A 19,812-nucleotide genomic window follows, 5' to 3' on the forward strand; every position below is an offset into this window, starting at 1 on the left:
CTGCGCGCTTCATGGAGAACTGATTAACGGTTCCCTCGGCTCTCCTCTGATGAATCCAAAACATGACCGAGCCACTTTAACCCCTTTAACCCCTTAAGGACCAAACTTCTGGAATAAAAGGGAATCATGACATGTCACACATGTCATGTGTCCTTAAGGGGTTAAGGACACATGACGTGTGACATGTCATGATTCCCTTTTATTCCAGAAGTTTGGTCCTTAAGGGGTTAAAAAAAAAAAACCTGTGTGGGAGCCGAGTTGACGGATTTTTCTAAATCAACAGTTTTTACAATTGAGTTTTTAGTTCAAAACAAATCGGTATTAGTAAATACTTCTTAACTAAACGCATACAGGGCTATTCACTAAGGTGAGAACTGCAGGAATTCAATGCAAAATTTAAAATAAACTTCAAATTTAGGTCAAAATACATGAATTACAGAAATTTTCCAAGTCTTTTCTGTTTTCATTTTGGCTACTTTGGCTTTTGAATTTGCAAGTCACTTTGATTTCCTGACAAAACTTTAATGATTAAATCCTGCAAATTAAAGCACATTAAATCTAAATGGTAAAATTGAGGCTAAAATTAGCTGATTTGCAGAGACCCCCCAAACTCATCTTTAGCCACATCTTGGCTTTTCTTTTAGCCTCAATGTTGCCATTTAGATTTGATTTGCAGTTTAATAAATATCCCTGTAAGTGAAGTCAGGCCCCATTCCCTATAATTCACATGTAATAGAATAATCCTGTCAGTGTTATCACCAGCAATAAATGTATTTAGATCTACGTTTTCAGGGGAGCCCTGTTTTCATACAATGTAGCTGGGGCAGTGATACATTTATCTCAGGTAATCCAATCCCTCCCAGTGTGAGTGGATGAGATAACCTCCCTCTCCACACCCCAATCCCATTGCAGCACGCTTTGCCCTGGGAGCCCTGCTGCCCGGGGCTGGCTCAGCGTGTGATTGCTCATAGGGAGCCTCCCACATGGCCCTGTGTGAGCGGAAGCGAGGATGAGATACAGTAACACTGGGAGCACAGGGGCCAGTCTCACTCAGGACTTGGAACTCTCACTATGGGGAACCTTAGCTGCATCCCCCAGCCCCACCGTCAGCTGCGTTACTCGTTCAGCAGGAAGAACTCCCTGCCAGGCAAAGAGTAAGTTATAGGCTGGGGATCCAGCCCTGGCACTCACAGGGTTAATCCAGAACTTTAAATAAACTTAGATGGGAAAAATACTAAAATAAAAAAAATATACATTCTAGTTTATAGGTAATATATAGACTAACATAAGTTGTTTGTTTTTATTTTTTTTAAATGAAAATAAAAAAATTAAAATGTTTTATATCATCACTTTAAACAATATAAAATAATATAATTACTACTTTAAATGGTATGTTTATCTATTGTCCAAATGTGAATTCTTTATTATTGATCCTAGATAAATGTATAACTTTTTTTTTTTATTTAATTTAATTTAATTTAATTACATTTTTTTAAAAATTTTATTTCTCTTGATTTGAGTTTGAATCCTTGGGTCACGTGACACGACAGGCTAATGTGTTAAAGTCTGCTGTAGTTGGGGTTCTAGATGAGTTTCATTAGTGATCAGTCTTAATAATTAATGACAGGTAATTATGAGGGTTCTGATAAAGTTTCAGAACTGGTGTTTTGGTACTGTGTACTATAAAGGTGAAATCTATACCTTTTTTGTTTCTGGTATTTTGTGTTATGTGCTGCTGTTCTCCAATCATTGAATATTTGAGAATTAAAATCCTAATGGTAAAATGTAGGCAATCATTTTGATCTGGGGAAAAAAAAATCTCCAATTTTACTCTTAGAGTAACAGTTTGCCTATTTTAGCCTCAATTTTGCAATGTTGAATTCTAGCTTGCTACAATTTGCAGGTTAGTGAAACCTCTGATAGTCTATTTGTATGTGCTGAATAATCTGTTTCTAGGCTGACTAGTTATGCTGATGCACCACACCTATTGCAGAACCTCTTGAGTGACAGATTTTGGCAGTCCTGTAGCTGCCTGGCTGAATTATTGTCATGACTGACAGATCAGCTTTCCAAAAAATGTTCTAACTGCCGCCTTAGCTTTTCTGGACTCTGGTGATCAGATGAACTTTTACAGTGGCCCAACTGACCAGTTCTGGATGCGGTTCTGGGACTCAAATTATATTGTCCTGTCCATCTGATCACTTATATTTGTCACTGTTATTTATTGAGGTCATTGATCGGTTGGAGTATGTGACAAGACTTGAAGATGTGATCTGTATATTTATGTAACAATACCCAAGTTTATTCACCAAATGAAGAATTGAACATGAAATTTTAAAATTTTTGATCAAAATAGCTGAATTGGAAAAATTTACCAGTTAAGCTATTTTATTTACGGCTTAACCGCTTTAGGTTAACCCCTTAAGGACCAAGCTTCTGGAATAAAAGGGAATCATGACATGTCACACATGTCATGTGTCCTTAAAATGATAAATTCTGTGCGCAATTTTCATTTTAGTGAATAATCGCTGTGTTTTTCTTAAATGAAGTATTAACAAGTAGCCCTTTCTATTATTGCCTGAGCTGTTTGTATGACAGACTGACCTAGTCTATTGGCAAAAGAATAGGTAACCACTTGGGAAAACTCTCCTGCTGCTGTTTGAAAAGCACCAACGTGTTCTGCAGCGCTGCGCCATGGGGCAAACAAGACCTACAAGTAACTGTGACAAAACAATTCAGGCACAAGGAAACAATAGGTGGTAAAAGCCTTGTTCAAACTAAGTTTCAGCTGATTGCATGTCTGTTTCTATTCCAAGACTGAACTTGCATAACAAGATAGGGCATTTAAAAACTTTACATGTGCTGTTGTGGTTAATTTATTTTCTCACCCCATTTTATTATTATTAAATCCCTAGGGAATAAAAAAAAAAGTGTGTGTGTGTGTGTGTGTGTGTGTATGTGTGTGTGTGTATATATATATATATATATATATATATATATATATATATATATATATATATATATATATATATATATATATATATTACAAACATAAACTTTGAGATCACAACAAAAGGTGTTAATGGTTTGGGAGAGGTCCTTTTTAGCTTGTGGAAGTAATGTTTCAAGCCATTTGGCAGTTAAAAGGTTAATACAGAACACATTTTGCATGCCAAAAGGTTTCTAATTGGGTTTCATCTGAATTTGAATACTGGACTACTATACCCCAGGGGCCCTAGAGCTGCATCCCTCCCCCACCCTTAGTTTCTGGCAGTCCCTGCATTCATTGTGCTAAATTGCCCCATAATAATGCAATCACTTGGAACTGTTTACACATACACTGGATTGTGTTCATACATGGGCTGCTGGTGTAAATGGTTTTCAAGAAAAATTAAACCGCTGCTATAATTTTCACTAAGCATTAGGGCTTACTCACAACTTTTATTCTCACTTGGAATAACACATTAGGAGATAATATAAAATAAATGTCTCTCTTCAATGTTGTTGCATGTATGTTTTTTTTTTTTTACTTTTACATTTTATTTTTTATAATTCCAAACTTAGATTTTTTTTTCTTTTGTTAGGATAGGATATTAAATAGGTGGTGGTCAATTTAAGAGGCTTTTTCAATTTATTTATGTAATTATTTTTTTTTTTCCCCCTCTCTCTCTCCCATTGAGGCATTAAACGTTTGGCATGCATATATTTCCAAGCACAAATATAAAAGCTTGTAAGCTCGTTTAAGCAGGGCGTTTTTTTTTGTATGTCAACATTATTTTTATCTGTCTGTAAAGTGCTGTGTGAAATGTTAGAGCTAATTAAATGCTAATGATCAAATATAGGAGATTTTACAGACTATAGTGATGATAAAAGCATATTTAACTTTAAAATCATTATATGGTCGCCAAGTGACATTTTGCAGAGATAGCAGTCTAGCATGCAAAGGGTGAATATTTTATTAAAAAAGTAAAATCTTAAAGCACCAGTTTGGGCACCACAACAACTTAATAAAAATGAAGTTGTTATGGTGCCATGGGGTCCCTGGCGCTGCCTTGCCTTCAGGGGTTAAACCGTTAATCAACTGTTTAACTTGAAAGTCTGTGTTACAGCGCTAGATTGCTTTGCCTCCTGTTCTTCCGCTTTCTGAAAGCCTACATAAAGTGTACAGCGCTACAGAATCTGATGGCGCTTTATAAATAATACATTAATAATCATCATAAAGGAAAGATTGGCCAGGGGTTCCCCTGATTGGCCTAGAACGGTCAGCTGGCGCTCTAAGCTGATCAGCATCGCGCCAGCCCAATGATGCCCGATCCTTCCGTTTTTATATAGGATTTCGGAAAACTTAAGGACAGAGAATTTTGCTCTGTAACACAGATTTTGGGGTTAACAAGTTTGTCATTAGTTTAACCCCTAAAGGTGCAGCGCCAGGGACCTTCTGGCACTATAACAACTTAAAGATGAACTGGTTATGGTGCCCAAACTGGTACTTTAACCATTACTTTCTTTCTCTAGAATGTATATCTTATTTTTTTTGTTTTTTACGTTATATCTTGTAAAGCGCTACGGAATCTGTTGGCGCTATATAAATGGCAATAATAATATCTACCGACTCTACTGGGAGGCAGTTGCATATCACTACCACTATTTTTAAACCACTAAAAATTAAATAATAATAAAAAAAATCTTCCAAATTAAGACGACGACTTGCGGAAGTTAACTTCTGGGTATTTCTTTGCCAGTGGAGAGTGAGAGGTTTCCCTTTTTAAGATATTTAACAAGGAGTTTGAGGCGACTTGAAGACTCTTTTGACTGCAATATGAAATTCTGTCCAATAAGCAATTCACTGTTGCATACCATTGCAAGCAGTGAGTTGGAGAGCTTTTTGCTTGTCTGATTACGTGTCTGGGAACCAACTCTGCCCAACAAATGATGGCTTAAAGAACCAACCCTGTTGGAATTTCGTGATACTTGTATTGCCAGGCAGGACTAAAACATTCTTATCTAGACTTGTTCAGTCTGACCTATCTGTTTACTTTGTATCATTAAATAGCCCTTGTAATCTTTCCCTGTCTGTTAAAAATGCCTGGTGCTGTATATTAAACCTGTCAATGTACATGTGCCCTTGTAATAAAATTTGGTATAGTTCAGCATTATTATCTATTGTTCCAAGATTCGGTCTACACATTCAAAGCTCACTGATTACTGGTATAATTAAACCAGGCACAATACATCAGTTTAGTTTTTGTAACTTTTTTTTTCTGTATTGATATTCTATTTCCTGTTTTCTTAAATCAGTTTGTGCCCAAAAATAATTGAACAGCGTGTTTAAATAATCTGACACTTAAAGGGCTGTTGCAAAAGATTGCTTTAGAGATGAAATGATGCATTATAACATTTATAAGATGTGTAGTGTCACTTGTTATCAAATCATTTTTTTCTGTTTTGCTTGACTTTTTTTTAATTAAATATGGAACAAAATCTGCAAAACTGGACTCATGGAAGCAGCCATTTTGGATTTCCTAGCAGAATGATGCTGATCCTTGTCTTGTCATTTTATTAGCAATATTATGACAAAATTTCCTACAGCATTGCTTATAATTAGATGTGATTAATCTGGCAATTCTAGTCTTCAATATTGCTTGTCAGTGAAGGCCATTTTTTTTATTTATTTATTTTTTTCACAAACAATTAAATGAACTCAACTAATTTCCATATAGCACGTCTCCCAATTTTTTCTAAAGTTTTAGGGGGACAATAACTAATAAAGGAATGGATAGTTTAGTATTGCCTCATATAAACATCTCTTTTAAAGCGTTTAACCTCCTGTATTGCTCGTGGTGTCAATATGACATCTCATAACAAACATCTCACGACAAATGCTTGTGTGCAGCTAGCGATGAAAGGAGTCTGTGCAAAGCATTTCATCACCCTGTCTTTTTGTAGGCAAGACGGCAGAACTAAGTGGACATATTTGTTTGGGAATGAAAGTGGCGTTGGAAGAGTGACAAATTCGGACAACATTCTGCACTACATCCCAGGAAAGGTAAGAAACCATGGCCGTCCATTATTTATATATACTTATTAAAGTTGTTTGTTTTGCAGTTGTTTTGTAATGGTCAGAAAAATATTTTTTTTTAATAATTTGTGTCTCCAGGATGTTAAAGCACTTCAAGTCTTTTGTTTCTATTAAATAAACCAACGCAGTCTTACCGTCTCTGAGTGAATATATTTATAATTGTACTTTAATTACCGTATCTGTGTAAGGGAGGGCTTTGTCTGGATGTAAATGGATAAATATCTAAAATTGTGCGCATGCAAGAGAAGCATATTTATAAAAAAAAAAGTGCATTCAAAAATCTCTTTGGATGTGAGATATGTGAAGCAATGCATCGTCTGGCGCTTTGGGAAGGAAAGTGTTAACCGTGGCTCTGGATTCTGTTATCTTGTATGTGCATACCCATCTATGCCTGGAATTTGGGATAGGCCCTCAGTATTCCTTGTTACTCTATATTACTCAGAGACAGCCTGCTTGGACTGAGAGGGTCGTCTTGTAACAACTTTCCTTTTTAGACGGCTGAGTTTAGGTTTGTTACACTGCATAGTTACCAGTATTTACTGCGTCTGGCAGTGAAGCCATTTTTTTGCAGCTTATGGTGGTATGCTTGTAAAATAGAATAAGATTTCATTGGCTGTCAGTCTTTGCATCCATCACCAATTGGCTGTCGAAAGGTAGTGGCGACCACTCGCACACTGAAACAGTAATTTGTGTTGACAGTTGCTTGTATAAATTGTGTTTATAGAGGTCACCGCTACTTATAATAGGTGAACTTTCCTATAGATTTTGTTACTGTGAAAAAAAGGTTGCATATTTATCCACGCCCTCAGGCAGGGGCGTCTAACCTTGTCCTCTAGGACTGTTGGGATATATTTCTGTTGATTGTCACAGAAGTATGGGAATCCTGTTACTAGATGTAAGGGCGAGGCTGAACACCCCTGTTCTAAAAGAAAGGTTAACGTCGGTGAAACACTATTAAAATCAGAACTTGTATAGTTTGGATTATATGTGCAATTAAGAAATGTGTAACATTAATTTCACCTTTTTTATCCTTTTTTTTTTTTTTTTTTTTTTTTTTGTTTGTTTGCCAAAACATTGGGGCTGAAAATTGGTCAGACTAGATGGGCCAAATTATTTTTATCTGCCGAACATTCTATGTTTCTATGAGAATCCTAGTATTTATGTATCATAACTATCAAGAAATTCTAGAAATCTACAATTTTGTTATTCTCTGGAGCTTTTCTTTTTATCATTAATAAATTGGATCACATTTTATTAAAACTTGCCCAAATTCCTCATATCTGCTCCAGCTTTCTCTTTTTGTTCAAAAACATCAAGGGGGATTTTCTTAGCAAAGAAAGAGCAGGTGAGACTGTTTTCAGCAGTAATGTGTATTTTGCAATCTAGGAATTGTATAGTGGAAAGAATGCAGAGATAGAAAAATTGGAACAGGTTTTATTGCGGAAGCAGTTTAAGGACTAAAGGTTTTTTTTTTGGGTTTTTTTATATAACCTTATCACATTTTAAGGATAAAGGGGTTTATTCACCTAACTGTAAGTTATGATAAACCGTGTTCAATATAAAGACAAAATATAGGCTACTTTGGTCTAAATGTTGTTCATCCCATCACCATGTGCTTATGGATATATTCATTATATCAGCCACTTAAAAGAGGTTTGTAAACTTTGTCATATGTGCTAGCAACATAGGCCAAAAAGCTGGACCTTTAAACAACTTTTACAAGTCGCATCTTGTGGTTCTTGCATGCGCGAGAGTACATCAGTGATGCCTGTCACCAGGAGCAGAAAAGGACCGTCAGTAAGGACACACCGTATCCGCAAGGGACAAATTCAGGTAAGTAAATCTTACCTCCCCTCACCGGCCACCAGCAAACACCCCAGATGGTGACATTGCCACTTTAATTGTTTTAGGTTACTTGTCAGAGTTTAAAAAGGCTATTAAATTTCCTTATAATCCAGCAATGAGACAGATCCCTTTCTGAAATGCCAACTACCTACAGTGATTCTTTAAGCTAAGTGATAACTTTTGTCCAATCAAATGATTGATGCTTTTTTTATAGGGAAGCATTGGGGACACATGCGTGGCAATTGTCCCAAGCTACCAAAGCACTGAATGTGCACCTAGTGTCCGACATTGACATACTTTGCATGCAATACCAGACGTAAAATAGATTCAATTATTGAATCTAATTTTGTCCAAAGCCCCTGTATGTAGTGATTTTGGTGCCAAGACTGTTCCTTAAATTATATCTGTGTATTTAGGAAAAGTTATGCACCTTTTAATTATGCAAAAACTAAAAATAAAAGATTTTTGTTCTACTGATATTCCGACAGTCTCTCGATTAAATTGTAACTTATTAGTCTTTTATTTCTTTTTTAAATTATGTGGACCAGCAACATTAAGCTGAATTTATATTTACTGGTGTTGGTTGAGGTATACGAATTCATTGGCAGCGTTTGTATTAGAATAAAACGAGAGCATAATGGGCTATTTAACTAATCAGTGGGGGGGTGGTGATAGGGGGGTAATCCCCTGGCTGGTTTCTGTATGACTCACCCAGTCCTCTTTTAAGACCATATATCTCAGCAGAGCAGGTTGCAACACATACCTGTGATGACCTGGCTGTCTGAAAACATGGCCGTATTGGTGATGAGCATTTGCTCAGTGTCTGAGTACTACAGCATCTTTACCATATACCTGACTGCTTCTGTTAGTAGTCTGTAACACAATCAGTCTGCAGAATCTAAAATGGCATTTGTCAGATTTTGTTCTAATTGATGAGGGTCTCAATTCACAATGGGCGGGTTCCCATTATAGGAATGTAGTGTTCAACAATTACAGGGCTCAAGTTGGCCTGTTGGGTTTGTAAATGTTTGGATACTTAGACCGCTTACTACACGGCAGCCACAAAACACACGTACGTGTGTTGACAGAGATTATCTGAACACATTCCTGCAGTGTCTGAACCAGACTAGTGAGTTTATCATTAATGAAGGACACTCCTATCTTTATTTAAAATGAAAAGCCAATTATCCCAGGTAGTGATGATGATGATCATAAACCTGTTTGTCATTATGCAATGTATAGATAGGGTTGGGTGTTTGTAATCATCCTGGCTTCGTGGGACATCTCATCAGTCACGCAGATTTTTTTTGTAGTGCAGGAAAAGCTGTTTAGTCATATGTTCTGGAAAGGAGGGGCGTGGGAACCTAAAATTTTGGGGTTTTCAGTTCTTCCTTTGTGCTTTACAGATCTGTCGCATTACAGAGAAAAATCCCAAATTCTGTGTGTATATCCAGAACCTTTAGGGATCATTTAATTTCTAATAAAAGCAAAAAATGTTGGGGGGGGGTTTGGGTTCAGACCCTGCCCTCCTCCCCATCATTCCAGGAAATTAAGCAGAACATTGGTAATCCCTTAATTTGTGTGTTCAAAGTGACTTTGCTTCTTTCGTATTTAGTTCTCAAGTGATCCCGATTATTCTATTACATGGCAAGCTGCTACAAATCATTTCAGTATTAAAAAAAAAAAAAAAAAAAAAAAATCAAAAGAAATTCCGATTTTAAATTTAAAAGTAGGCCAAATGGAAGAGGCAAACGTTTAGATTTTGGTCAGCAGTGTGATAAGACAAAAAGTGTGATCTCTTTAGGGAAGGAAAAAAAAAAAAATCTTTTATGTGATGTCAATGTTGATTGGAATTCAAGCTGTTTTGCTACAAAACCCATTGTTTGCTGTGCTCCGCTTGGTGGCTCCGAAACGACTGGCTTAAACGTGTTAAAAGGACAATTTCCCTTGTCTCCTTGCCTCACACTTGGTGGCAAGTGTTAGACAGGATCTGCTGCACTAAGTTCTTTTAACATTCTGTGTTTAAAACTGTTGGTATACATAATTAGCGAAAACTGAGGAAATCCTAGGGAAAAACTCATTGCTCCTATCAAACAAAAAAGGAAGGAGTCCTTTTAAAGCTAATGCGTAAATCCACCTTTAACCTCCCTTAAATGCAATCCTTACATTAGCACCTATTTACTGCTCTTAGCAGACTAGGCCAAGAATGAAAGACCCGAAATAAGGAGCCCGTAAGATTATCCAGGCGAATAACGCCGGGGGTTTAATAAACGTGGACCACTTTGCTGGTCCTGTGTCTTGGCAAACTATAATTCTAATGTGTTATGTATATAAAAGCTTAGACTTTAAAAACGCATGCAAATCAAAGCTATAAATTCATATATATTGTAAGAACGTTTCTTTAACCCCTTATGGACCAAACTTCTGGAATAAAAGGGAATCATGACGTGTCAGACACGTCATGTGTCCTTAAGGGGTTAAAGGGGCACTATAAATGCTTCATTTTATTGAAGTGCTTATAGTGTCTGGAGTCCCTAATGCCATCCATCATTTCAGCGTAAAACCGGTTTTAATGTTTTCGTGATAAACAAGAGTTCCCAGGTGCCCAACCCCATCAGTGCTGTTTGGACTAGTGAGGAAGCATTAAGCTTGAGGACAGCTGTGATTGGTTGAGAGTGACAGCTGACTGCTTTCACCCTATCACAGCACCCATTGCTGGCATGAATGTCTATGGTTACCAGGAAGTGTGTAAGATCTGCCCTAGCCACACCTCCAGTGGGGGTCGGACTGTGTGAAGCCAGGGACTCTTATTGCTTGAAAAACGTTAAATGCTGAATGGAAGGGACAGTACCTGGATCTCCAGGCACTATAACTCATTTACTGAGATGAAATGGGTTTTGGTGCCTATAGTGTAACTTTAAGGCAAATCATTACGAAACAAAAAGTTTTTTATAAAAGATTAGCTAATGAAAATAAACTCTTGGTTTCTTTTTTTGTTTTTTTTTTTTTTCCTGTCCCCAGCAAGGGACTGTAAAAAAAAAACAAAAAAAAAACCTGCTCATTATTCCCTGGTCCCAGTGTATTCATACAGTGCTGTTTTCAAAGTCCATTCATCCTATTGAATGTTAAGCCAGCAATGTAGCCATGCTGTGTGTCTCTAAATCCCCATCTTACAGTGTCCTATGACATTGCTTTCAGCGTGAAGGACATTCTTGGGTGGAGAGGGCTATCCTTTTTCCTAATTCAGCATTCCAACTTTCTATCCAGTAAATCCACTGGCTGCTGCCAAGATTTGATTCAAATATAGGACACCTGCAATTGAAAGGCAAGAATCCCCCAAAAAGCAACAGTATAATTTTTATAATTGCAGTGTGTCACATTGGGGTGTGTTCCCATCACCCCAGTTGCAGCAATGAAATGGTATAAGTGTGCCGCCATTTACATATCTCGAGTGGCATTTGTTTCCTTTTTCACCCTTCAGCGTCTCTGTAATGTATTTGTTATTACTGTGAAATATTTGCACCCAAATATTAAAGTGGCGCGGTGTACTAAAACATTCTGCCTCATTATAGTGATTGATTATTTAATCAGAAGTTATGTGCTAGTCAATGCTGTTCCCTTTACTCTGTTGTTGACGCAGTCCTACAATATCGATCTAATGACGAACATCCACGTGAGACCAAAGATGTTTCAATATCCCCCCCCCCCCAGATGTGTTGGGTCACTCACGTTTTTATCGGGTGATAATTCACATGTAACAACACTTTTGCTGACCTATACATGATTAATTCAAGTATTGAGTTTAGATATTGTCCAATTAATGTGTGTGTGTGTGTGCGTGTGTGTGTGTGTGTGTGTCTGTGTCTGTGTTATCTGCTAAAAATGACATGACTAAACCTAACTTAATGTAACCTAAATTGTGCCATTAACACCAATACATTTACCGGGTATGTACAAGCATACTTGACTGCTTGTGCTAAATTAAACTGCAAATGACAAGTGGTTCATAAAATTGCAGTTTTTACCTACAAGTACATTATAGAATTTTATATTCTTGAAAACACCCCAAATTACTTTTATATTCCCCCCCAAATCATTGCTGTGTGGCTCGATTACAACTGCACTTCTAATCTCCTCGCCCACTTTCCTTGCATTTCATGTTTCAATGTGAAATTGACCTACATAGCAATGGCCATAGTATGAAATAATATTTAAAAACTTTAAATTAGGGCTTTAGCCACGTACCCACTTGTTTAGTGTTAATATTTTTTCCGTTACTCATTAGTTATGTCGAAGTGTGATTTGTGTTGGACCCAGATTTTGTCTTTGAGCTCATATGCTGTTTGAAAAGAACAATTTAGCTCAGAGCATTTGTGTAAAGCTCAAAGCTCCCCTCTATTTATAACTTTTAGGCTTTTGTGCGTCCTCCAACACTAAATGCGTGTGTACTTTGCTAATCTGGTAACATTTTGACAACAATCTGTCTGTGATCTGTCTAGGGATTAGCCAGGGTCACACATTACAGATTCTAGGTGTGGAGGGATGGTGGGAATCTGTTCTTGTGTCTGAAAATGCACGCTTTCGTGATCAACGTTAAATAAAGCAGGATACCTATGTGGGTTCTATATTTGTGTAGGAAACGCTCAACTTAAACAACCATAATTGGACGTTCAAGCACATCTGGATCTTCAGTTTCAGTACAACCGTGGACAATGTGACGGTTATTAAAGAAGGCCCATAATCCCTCTGCCTCGCAGAAACCGATACTTCAGATCTTTTTTTTTTGTAGAAAATGAGGCGAGTTAACGGGTTAGCAGGATTCCATAAATACTGAGCCGGATGTTCCTTCAGTCGGGATTTCTGCAGTATCTGCTAATTTTACATGCAACCAGATATAGGATCTGTAATATGAACAAGTCTTGCTTGAAGTGCCTTTTTAGTTTTCCAAAAAACCCACCTGCCAGACTTTCTGGAATTAGTGTGTCAATGTTCAGCTTAAATCTGAAAGGCATCCTTTGGGTAATAGCAGGAGCTTCTTAAATTTGGCTTCTGTGTTTGAGATATTTCTTTAATACTGTTTTAACACTTCCAAAACTATTTATGCATCATCTTTTAGCAGGTGTTCCTTTAGATTTGTGATGGGGTATACCACAATGCAATAGAATGAAGTGTTTTTCGATTTGTTTACATGAAAATTGGTGACCTGTAGTTTTTGTCTTTTGTTTAACACAGTAGTACTTAACACCCATGTTGGTATCCAAAATTAGGTTTCCAGTGGTTGAAGCCAGTATGTCCTCTTCATTAAGCTCAATAAACTGTCTACAACACATTAGTTACCGTGCAATGCAAAGCAGTTGTGATACAAGTGTGTACATGTAATTTTTGTTAAATTAAATGTGCTGTATATAACCTGACCTAAATAGGTTGTCAAGCGAATACCAGAGCATTTGAGTCCTTGTTCAGAACATTCAAAGGCATTTGCAGAACTTGTGGCTGGGCTGCTGGTACCTGGGAGAACCTTGTTGAAAAACATTTAACACAGAACAGGGAGGCAATGCCATTGCCATGCTAACATCATAACCACAACAGCAGGCAGTAGTGGTTATAGTACATAGTTTTGGTACAAAGGTAGTGTCCATTATATTTTAAAGCTCTGCCACTTCAGTGGGTTCATGGAAATCAAATAAGCAGAACTCTTAAAGAAAAACTGTATTTCACCAGTGGCATTTTCTGATTTATTGATCCACTTGAAAGCTGTACTTTACAACATCACTGAATAAGTTGCAGTGACATTAAAAGTATATTTTGACACCTACATAGTAGAGGTGTATCCAGAAACCAAGATGGGCAAGGTAAATGTGAACAAGTGCTAATGTCAAAATGTACGACATAAATGATGTAACTGTACAATATATTAAAACTCAATAAAAAATATTGGGGAAAAAAAAAAGTGCTAATGTCTTTTTCAGATCTGTGAATTTGGGGGATCAGCTTTTAGCATGGTATTACAATTTACTAATTTATTTTGTTTATGGAACAGTCTTTAATCCCATCGATCTGGTAGCCAAAACCTGTACCAGCTTCTCAAAATATAATCCTCATCCATCACTCATTTATGTAATTTAACTTTTTTTTTCCCTGAACAGGACATCGGAAATCGTGATGTACCAAAGGACAACGTGGACCAAAGATTTCTCAGCATTTTCCGTAAGGGAAAGAAAAAAACGATTGTCCGGAATATGGGGCAAATGATTCACTACTCCAAAGTTAGATTCCGCTTCCAGCACAGCCAGGTAATTTTGCTAAAAGCTACATGAGAACCAGGAGTATTAAACGGAGTATTGCCAGCATAAATATTTCCAAGTACAGCCTTTATCTTGTATTGGTCATGGAGTATGATTGATTAATGGCTTGTGTGGACTTCCTTTGGGCACATACAGCACTTCTCACCATAAGGCACTGTAAAGTCACGTTCCCACTACCTGTAGAATGATGGGAATTAATCCACTTGGTCTTCAAGGACAACAGCTGAATCACCTGCAAATGATGTATATCCCATCTAATTTGGCTTAAATATTTTTTGGTGGGTACTCTGCAATTCACTAAACCACTATCCATTGCAGAGGTGAGAAGGGTTAAATCAAAAGTTAGCTGTTCATATCAGAGTTTCCTGTAAAGAGTCCAAGCATTGCCCCTCCCGTCTTCACCTGTGACATCCACACCTCTACAAGGTGTGACTCATTTCCCATTGCAGCCTGGACTCTGAGCTTGTGTCTGGCTGATAAGGTTTTTGGTCTACCTGGAAGGTATCACTAATCCGTTCACTGCCAAGAGGTGGTTGCATTGTGTTCTTGCCCCGTCACCCAAACAGTTATTTCTTGCCAGCTGGAATAATATTGACTTTCTTGGTCTTGTCGACTGAGTGACCTGTGTTAGTTATAGAGAGAATATTCCCAATCTACCGTAACTTTGTTACAAATAAATGGAATACTGCACTATCTGTCACCAGGCGAGTTAACTGGTGAAAGACTTGGCATGTGCCATGATTAGACTTGTGGGTACAGCCTGAAGTGTCATGTGACATGTCTGTAATTTTAATAAATCTTTATTGCTGCTCTGAGCAGATACAAACGGGTGGGATTCCTAAAAATAATGAAATAAAACATCATGTTGGCTCAGTATAATCTGTCTACCTCTAAACCTCTCCAAACTGTTGAAGAAATCACTGAAGTAAAACGTAACTATTATTAATTATTTCTGTCCGAGCGCTATAGTCTGAATCCTGTCTCCTAACCTTTGTCTTAGTTCAGCTTCACATTGATTCCAAACCAACCGTTGCAATGACGTTCTTTTGTTAATGGTGGGAGCTGGTGTTTACGGAATATCAGGCCTTTCTTGCTTGGGGGGATTTTCTCGTTCAAATATTTTATTTGTATATTTTTTTCTGTTGCAGGATGTCAATGACTGTTATCTGGAGTTGTTCCAGTCATACCTGTATTTCCAGTCTCGCGGGCCCACTGGCTTGACCTATCAGGTGGGTGTATTTTTTTTATTTTTTTTCCGCCTGTTTCCTATTCATAGATCTTCTTGCAATCCTTTGTTAAAGTGTCATGTCTAGTCTGTCACCGTATAGGAAGGGGGGAGAGGAGACCTTTCATACTCACAACTTCCTAAGAACATGATACAATGTGATTTCACGTCAATCCGAGTCAGAGCAACATTACTCTGATAGGTTTGCTTTGCTTTGGACCTCTCATTTACCTTTAATTGTGTGTGTGTGTGTTTTTTATTACCTATTATTATTTATTATCCCATCCATGTATACACATGCTTGATGATATCTGAATGCCACAATGGTGAAATACAATAAAAATCACTGTACACATTCACATGACTTGATAATAGATTGTTTAATGCAGGTCTATTCATGGTGTCTGCTGTATTGTCAATTTTTTATTTTCTGTTCTCACCATTATCTTTACTTACCATATCCCAGGGATAACCTAAGATAATACTAGATTAGACAGATCCTTTTGAAAGATGACCTGCTGTTTGCCCAGCTATAAAGGAGTTTTCCTAACCCCAGTCTGTTTAATGGGTTAACTAAAATGTTTTCAGTAAGATTGGCGCAGGAGACACACATCCAAGGTCGCATAGGCTTTTATTTGGATTTAAGACCGACCTTGTGCCTCTCGAATCTTCAATATTTTCCCATTTCTTCTGTTAATCTCTCTGTAAAGTATAACATTTTAACGCAAACAATGTAGAATTTGGAAACTGTCAGGCAGTGCAGAATATAGGCGTGTGGATATTTTTTTTTTTTTTTTTTTTTTTCCTAATCTCAAGAAAAAGTGGTTATCTGGGATTGTATTTGTTTAGTTGAGATGTTTCATTGCTGACTTGAATAACCAACTAACAATTAAATAAAAGTGTGTTTTCATTTCTTTCTTTCTTAATAATGCATAGCTCCTGTTCATTTGACTTTTCCTATTGGAAGATAATAAAATCTAGGCAACCGTGATTTAGAAATCCTCTTGCCTAATCTGCATCATATCTGAACTCCCCCCGTCCACCCCTCAGCATTTAGTGTCTTTCTGGATACTTGAAATAACACAAACATAAACAGACAGTGGCAATGTTTTTCTCTGTGTATTTCTGATCATAGTAACAAACCAGTCCAGCCTTGCACCGTGGTCCTGGAAGGGTACACCCAAACCATGGTATCTTTTTTTTTTTTTTTTTTTTTTTTTTTTTTTTTTTTTAAATGTAGCTGATTAAGCACCCTCTATAATCTAAATTGCCTATTCTTTATGAATTTGACCTGGACCTCTGTAACTGGATATCACATTGTTACGGTTTACAGTGACCTCTTTCTTAAATTCTACATGCCTTTTCAGAGAATTTAGATTGCACCAGTCTAAAGGCTTCTGTTATTTTGCTACAGTTCTGCTGCATGGTTGTTTTTACTTTCAAATCTAGTATAATAAGCAGTTATTATCTCCAAAAACAGACACCAGAAATTGCAAGCCTGCATGTTCTCCGATCGCTTCAAAGAAAGGGATGCATCTTAAACCAGACCTTCCAATGATACGTTATGTTCATTGTGGAGGTTCCCACCATTTGCCCAGCTTAATGAGCGTCCAGATCTCCAGAGCTCTTAGGGCATGACCATTCAATCTATATCACAATTTGATCAAGGCTGTCCAGAAAAAAACAAAGCTGTTTCATTTTGTAAAAAATACTAAAATCATCAGCATCGTGTTTCTCATTAAATGCGTTCCATATTTTTAATACCGGTGTTCAAAATGAATACTTGAGGCGCTAGAGCAGGGATAGGCAACTTTCAGCACTCCAGATGTTGTGAACTACATCCCCCATAATGCTCTTAAAGACATAATGCTGGCAAAACATCATGGGAGGTGTAGTCCAAAACATCTGCAGTGCCGAAGGTTGCCTATGCATGTGCTAGAGTTTCTGGTGCATAATGACTCATTGTAAAATCCCCTCGGCCAGAACACATTATTAAAACTGTTCTCGAATCATCATGGCACTCTACCCCATATTCTCACACACAATCATTCACATGATGGTTTCACCTTTATTATTATTATTATCAATAATATTTATATAGCTCAAACAAATTCAGCAGCGCTGTACAATGTGTTTGCACGTGATTTGGCCCTTCACACGTCAAACTACTAAAAAAAAAAAAGCATATATGCATTTAGCACCAATATGTGCTCGGTGTTTATTTTGATTTGGTCATTTTTAAAGTGATAGAAATCAGGTGGATTAAATAGTGTAGAAAAGAGATGCTTAAAGAAAAAGTTAGTGTTTTTTTTAATTTTATTATTTTGTTTTATTTATTTTTTATCTGTTGTGTAAAAATTAAAGTGTTTTTAATTTATTTTCAACTGCTGACAAATGCCTCGTTTTAAAAATAAATAATTTAAGCTTTCCAAATGGTTTGAAAAACTTTGTAAAACCTTTCAAATGGTTTATCTACCAAACTAGATTTTAATAAGGCAAAGTGCCATTTGAATTTTTTTTGTCTTTTTTCTGTTTATGTATTTGTTGATATTAATCCCATCTGCTGTGTTTGTGTGTGCAGGGTTTGGTGCCTTTAAAAGAGCTCAGCGTGTACAAGTTAGAGAGGTCTAAAGTTCCACCCAAGCCAGAGGAAGAGCATGCTTTCAGGATCACAGGTAATGTGAGGGGTGTAAATATTTTAATTACTACCCGCCCCCCAAACTGGGGAACGAACTCACTGCTTTAGCAGCAGGAAGGAAACTATGTGTAATATCCGTATACACATAGATACGTTCTATCAGTCTGTTAATTACATTGATATTCCCATAATCCATTAGTTCGACTGTTTCCTTCAAACAGCGTTCTAGCTCTCTGGCCCATTAGCCCTCTTCTGATATATTTGTGTGGGTGCAGTTTAAGCTGTATATGTAGAGCTGGGCTGATTCCGTGTACAATGGAGGGGTCTATGAGGACCATGTGGCCATACAAAGCTGGCTTTCAATAAATGGTTTTGCACTATGGAGCACTTTGGCAATGGCCAAATACTATGTAACAAAATGCCTGAAATTTAGTAAAAATGTTGCAAATAGAAAACTGGATCACCTGTATAATTCCCATGGAAACCAATGGCATGCCCCTGCTGATTCTTTTCTATTTCTTTCTTTATTGTGATTTTTCTGTTTTGAGAACTCCTGTTAGTCTCACACATGTAAAGGGACTCGAGTGACATTGTTGAGCTGGTGCACCTTGGTACTTGTTGTTTACTCCATGTTTTAACTCCTTTAGGACTTATTTGTACCTGTAATTATATTTCACATATAGAACAGGAACAGTGATAATGTAAACCTAGAAATTTGTTTTGTCGTCATATTGATCTAGAAACCACAACCTTAGAATTATCCAATCTCCTAGATAAACAAATAGTTACAACAATTTATGGACATCTCTTATTTAATTAAATCAATACCCGTTTTCTCCTCCAACTTTGACTACAGATCTTATTATTATTTTTTTATTAACACCAAGCCCCTCAAGTATTTGTAAAGAGACGCTCCATAAAACACGGTTCAGGATCGTTTCTCTTTTGTCTTTTCCAGGCCCTTTGCTCAACCCTCTGATTGTTTACTGTGCAAACCAACAAGAGCTGCAGAAATGGCTTTACCACCTGGAGAAACAGATCCAGCTCAACGGAGGAAGCTTAGATTCCTTTCCCACCGAAGAGGTAAAATACTTGATCTCCACTACTTCTAGATCAGGCTTCCCCAAACTCCGGCCCACCAGATGTTGCTGAACTACAACTCCTATGATTCTCAGCCTATCTGTTTCATTCAGATAATCATGGGAGTTGTAGTTCAGCAACATCTGGAGGGCCAGAGTTTGAGGAAGCCTGTTCTAGAGCCTCTTGTATGACTGTTCTATCCGTAGAGTTTTTGATTGAAGTGACGGTTCCATCCTCCTTTCAGACACATGGTGACTAGAATGATCAAGACTGTTGTGTGTTCCTGTTGTGCTAGAGGTCTTCGGTAAAATAAGCAGTGTTATATGAGCACCCAGCACAATATTCAGACAGGGACAGCTGATCCCACCTGTTGGCTGTAGATATGCAGCTGTGATTAGCACAGAGGGGGCATACACATAGCTCCAGCTGTCACTGTAGGCAGCAACACATTATAAACACTCCATTTGGGGTTCCCTTAATTTTACGTCAGCAGTTCCAGTTTTCGGGTGGGGGAGGGACAAAGCATTTTTTTTTTTTATCTCAATTGCTGTATGGAATAATCAATCCTACTTCTTAATTTGTATAATTTAATGTGTTTGTAAATTCTAATCGTTATCTCTTATTAATGAATTTGTGTCAG

General features: G+C 37.3%; 1 protein-coding gene across 1 annotated transcript in view; it reads left to right on the forward strand.

The window, feature by feature from the left end:
• The first annotated feature begins 1,009 nt into the window (after positions 1-1,009).
• Positions 1,010-19,812, forward strand: part of PLEKHN1 (pleckstrin homology domain containing N1) — a 29,315-nt gene continuing 10,512 nt past the window's right edge. Inside the window, exons 1-6 of the mRNA XM_063436713.1 lie at positions 1,010-1,154; positions 5,947-6,046; positions 14,071-14,217; positions 15,378-15,458; positions 18,036-18,129; positions 19,051-19,175. Coding sequence (XP_063292783.1) covers positions 1,072-1,154; positions 5,947-6,046; positions 14,071-14,217; positions 15,378-15,458; positions 18,036-18,129; positions 19,051-19,175 — 630 coding nt within the window. The 5' untranslated portion in view covers positions 1,010-1,071. The remainder of the gene's footprint in view (positions 1,155-5,946; positions 6,047-14,070; positions 14,218-15,377; positions 15,459-18,035; positions 18,130-19,050; positions 19,176-19,812) is intronic.

This window comes from Pelobates fuscus, chromosome 11, assembly GCF_036172605.1.
Source record: "Pelobates fuscus isolate aPelFus1 chromosome 11, aPelFus1.pri, whole genome shotgun sequence".
NCBI lineage: Eukaryota > Metazoa > Chordata > Amphibia > Anura > Pelobatidae > Pelobates > Pelobates fuscus.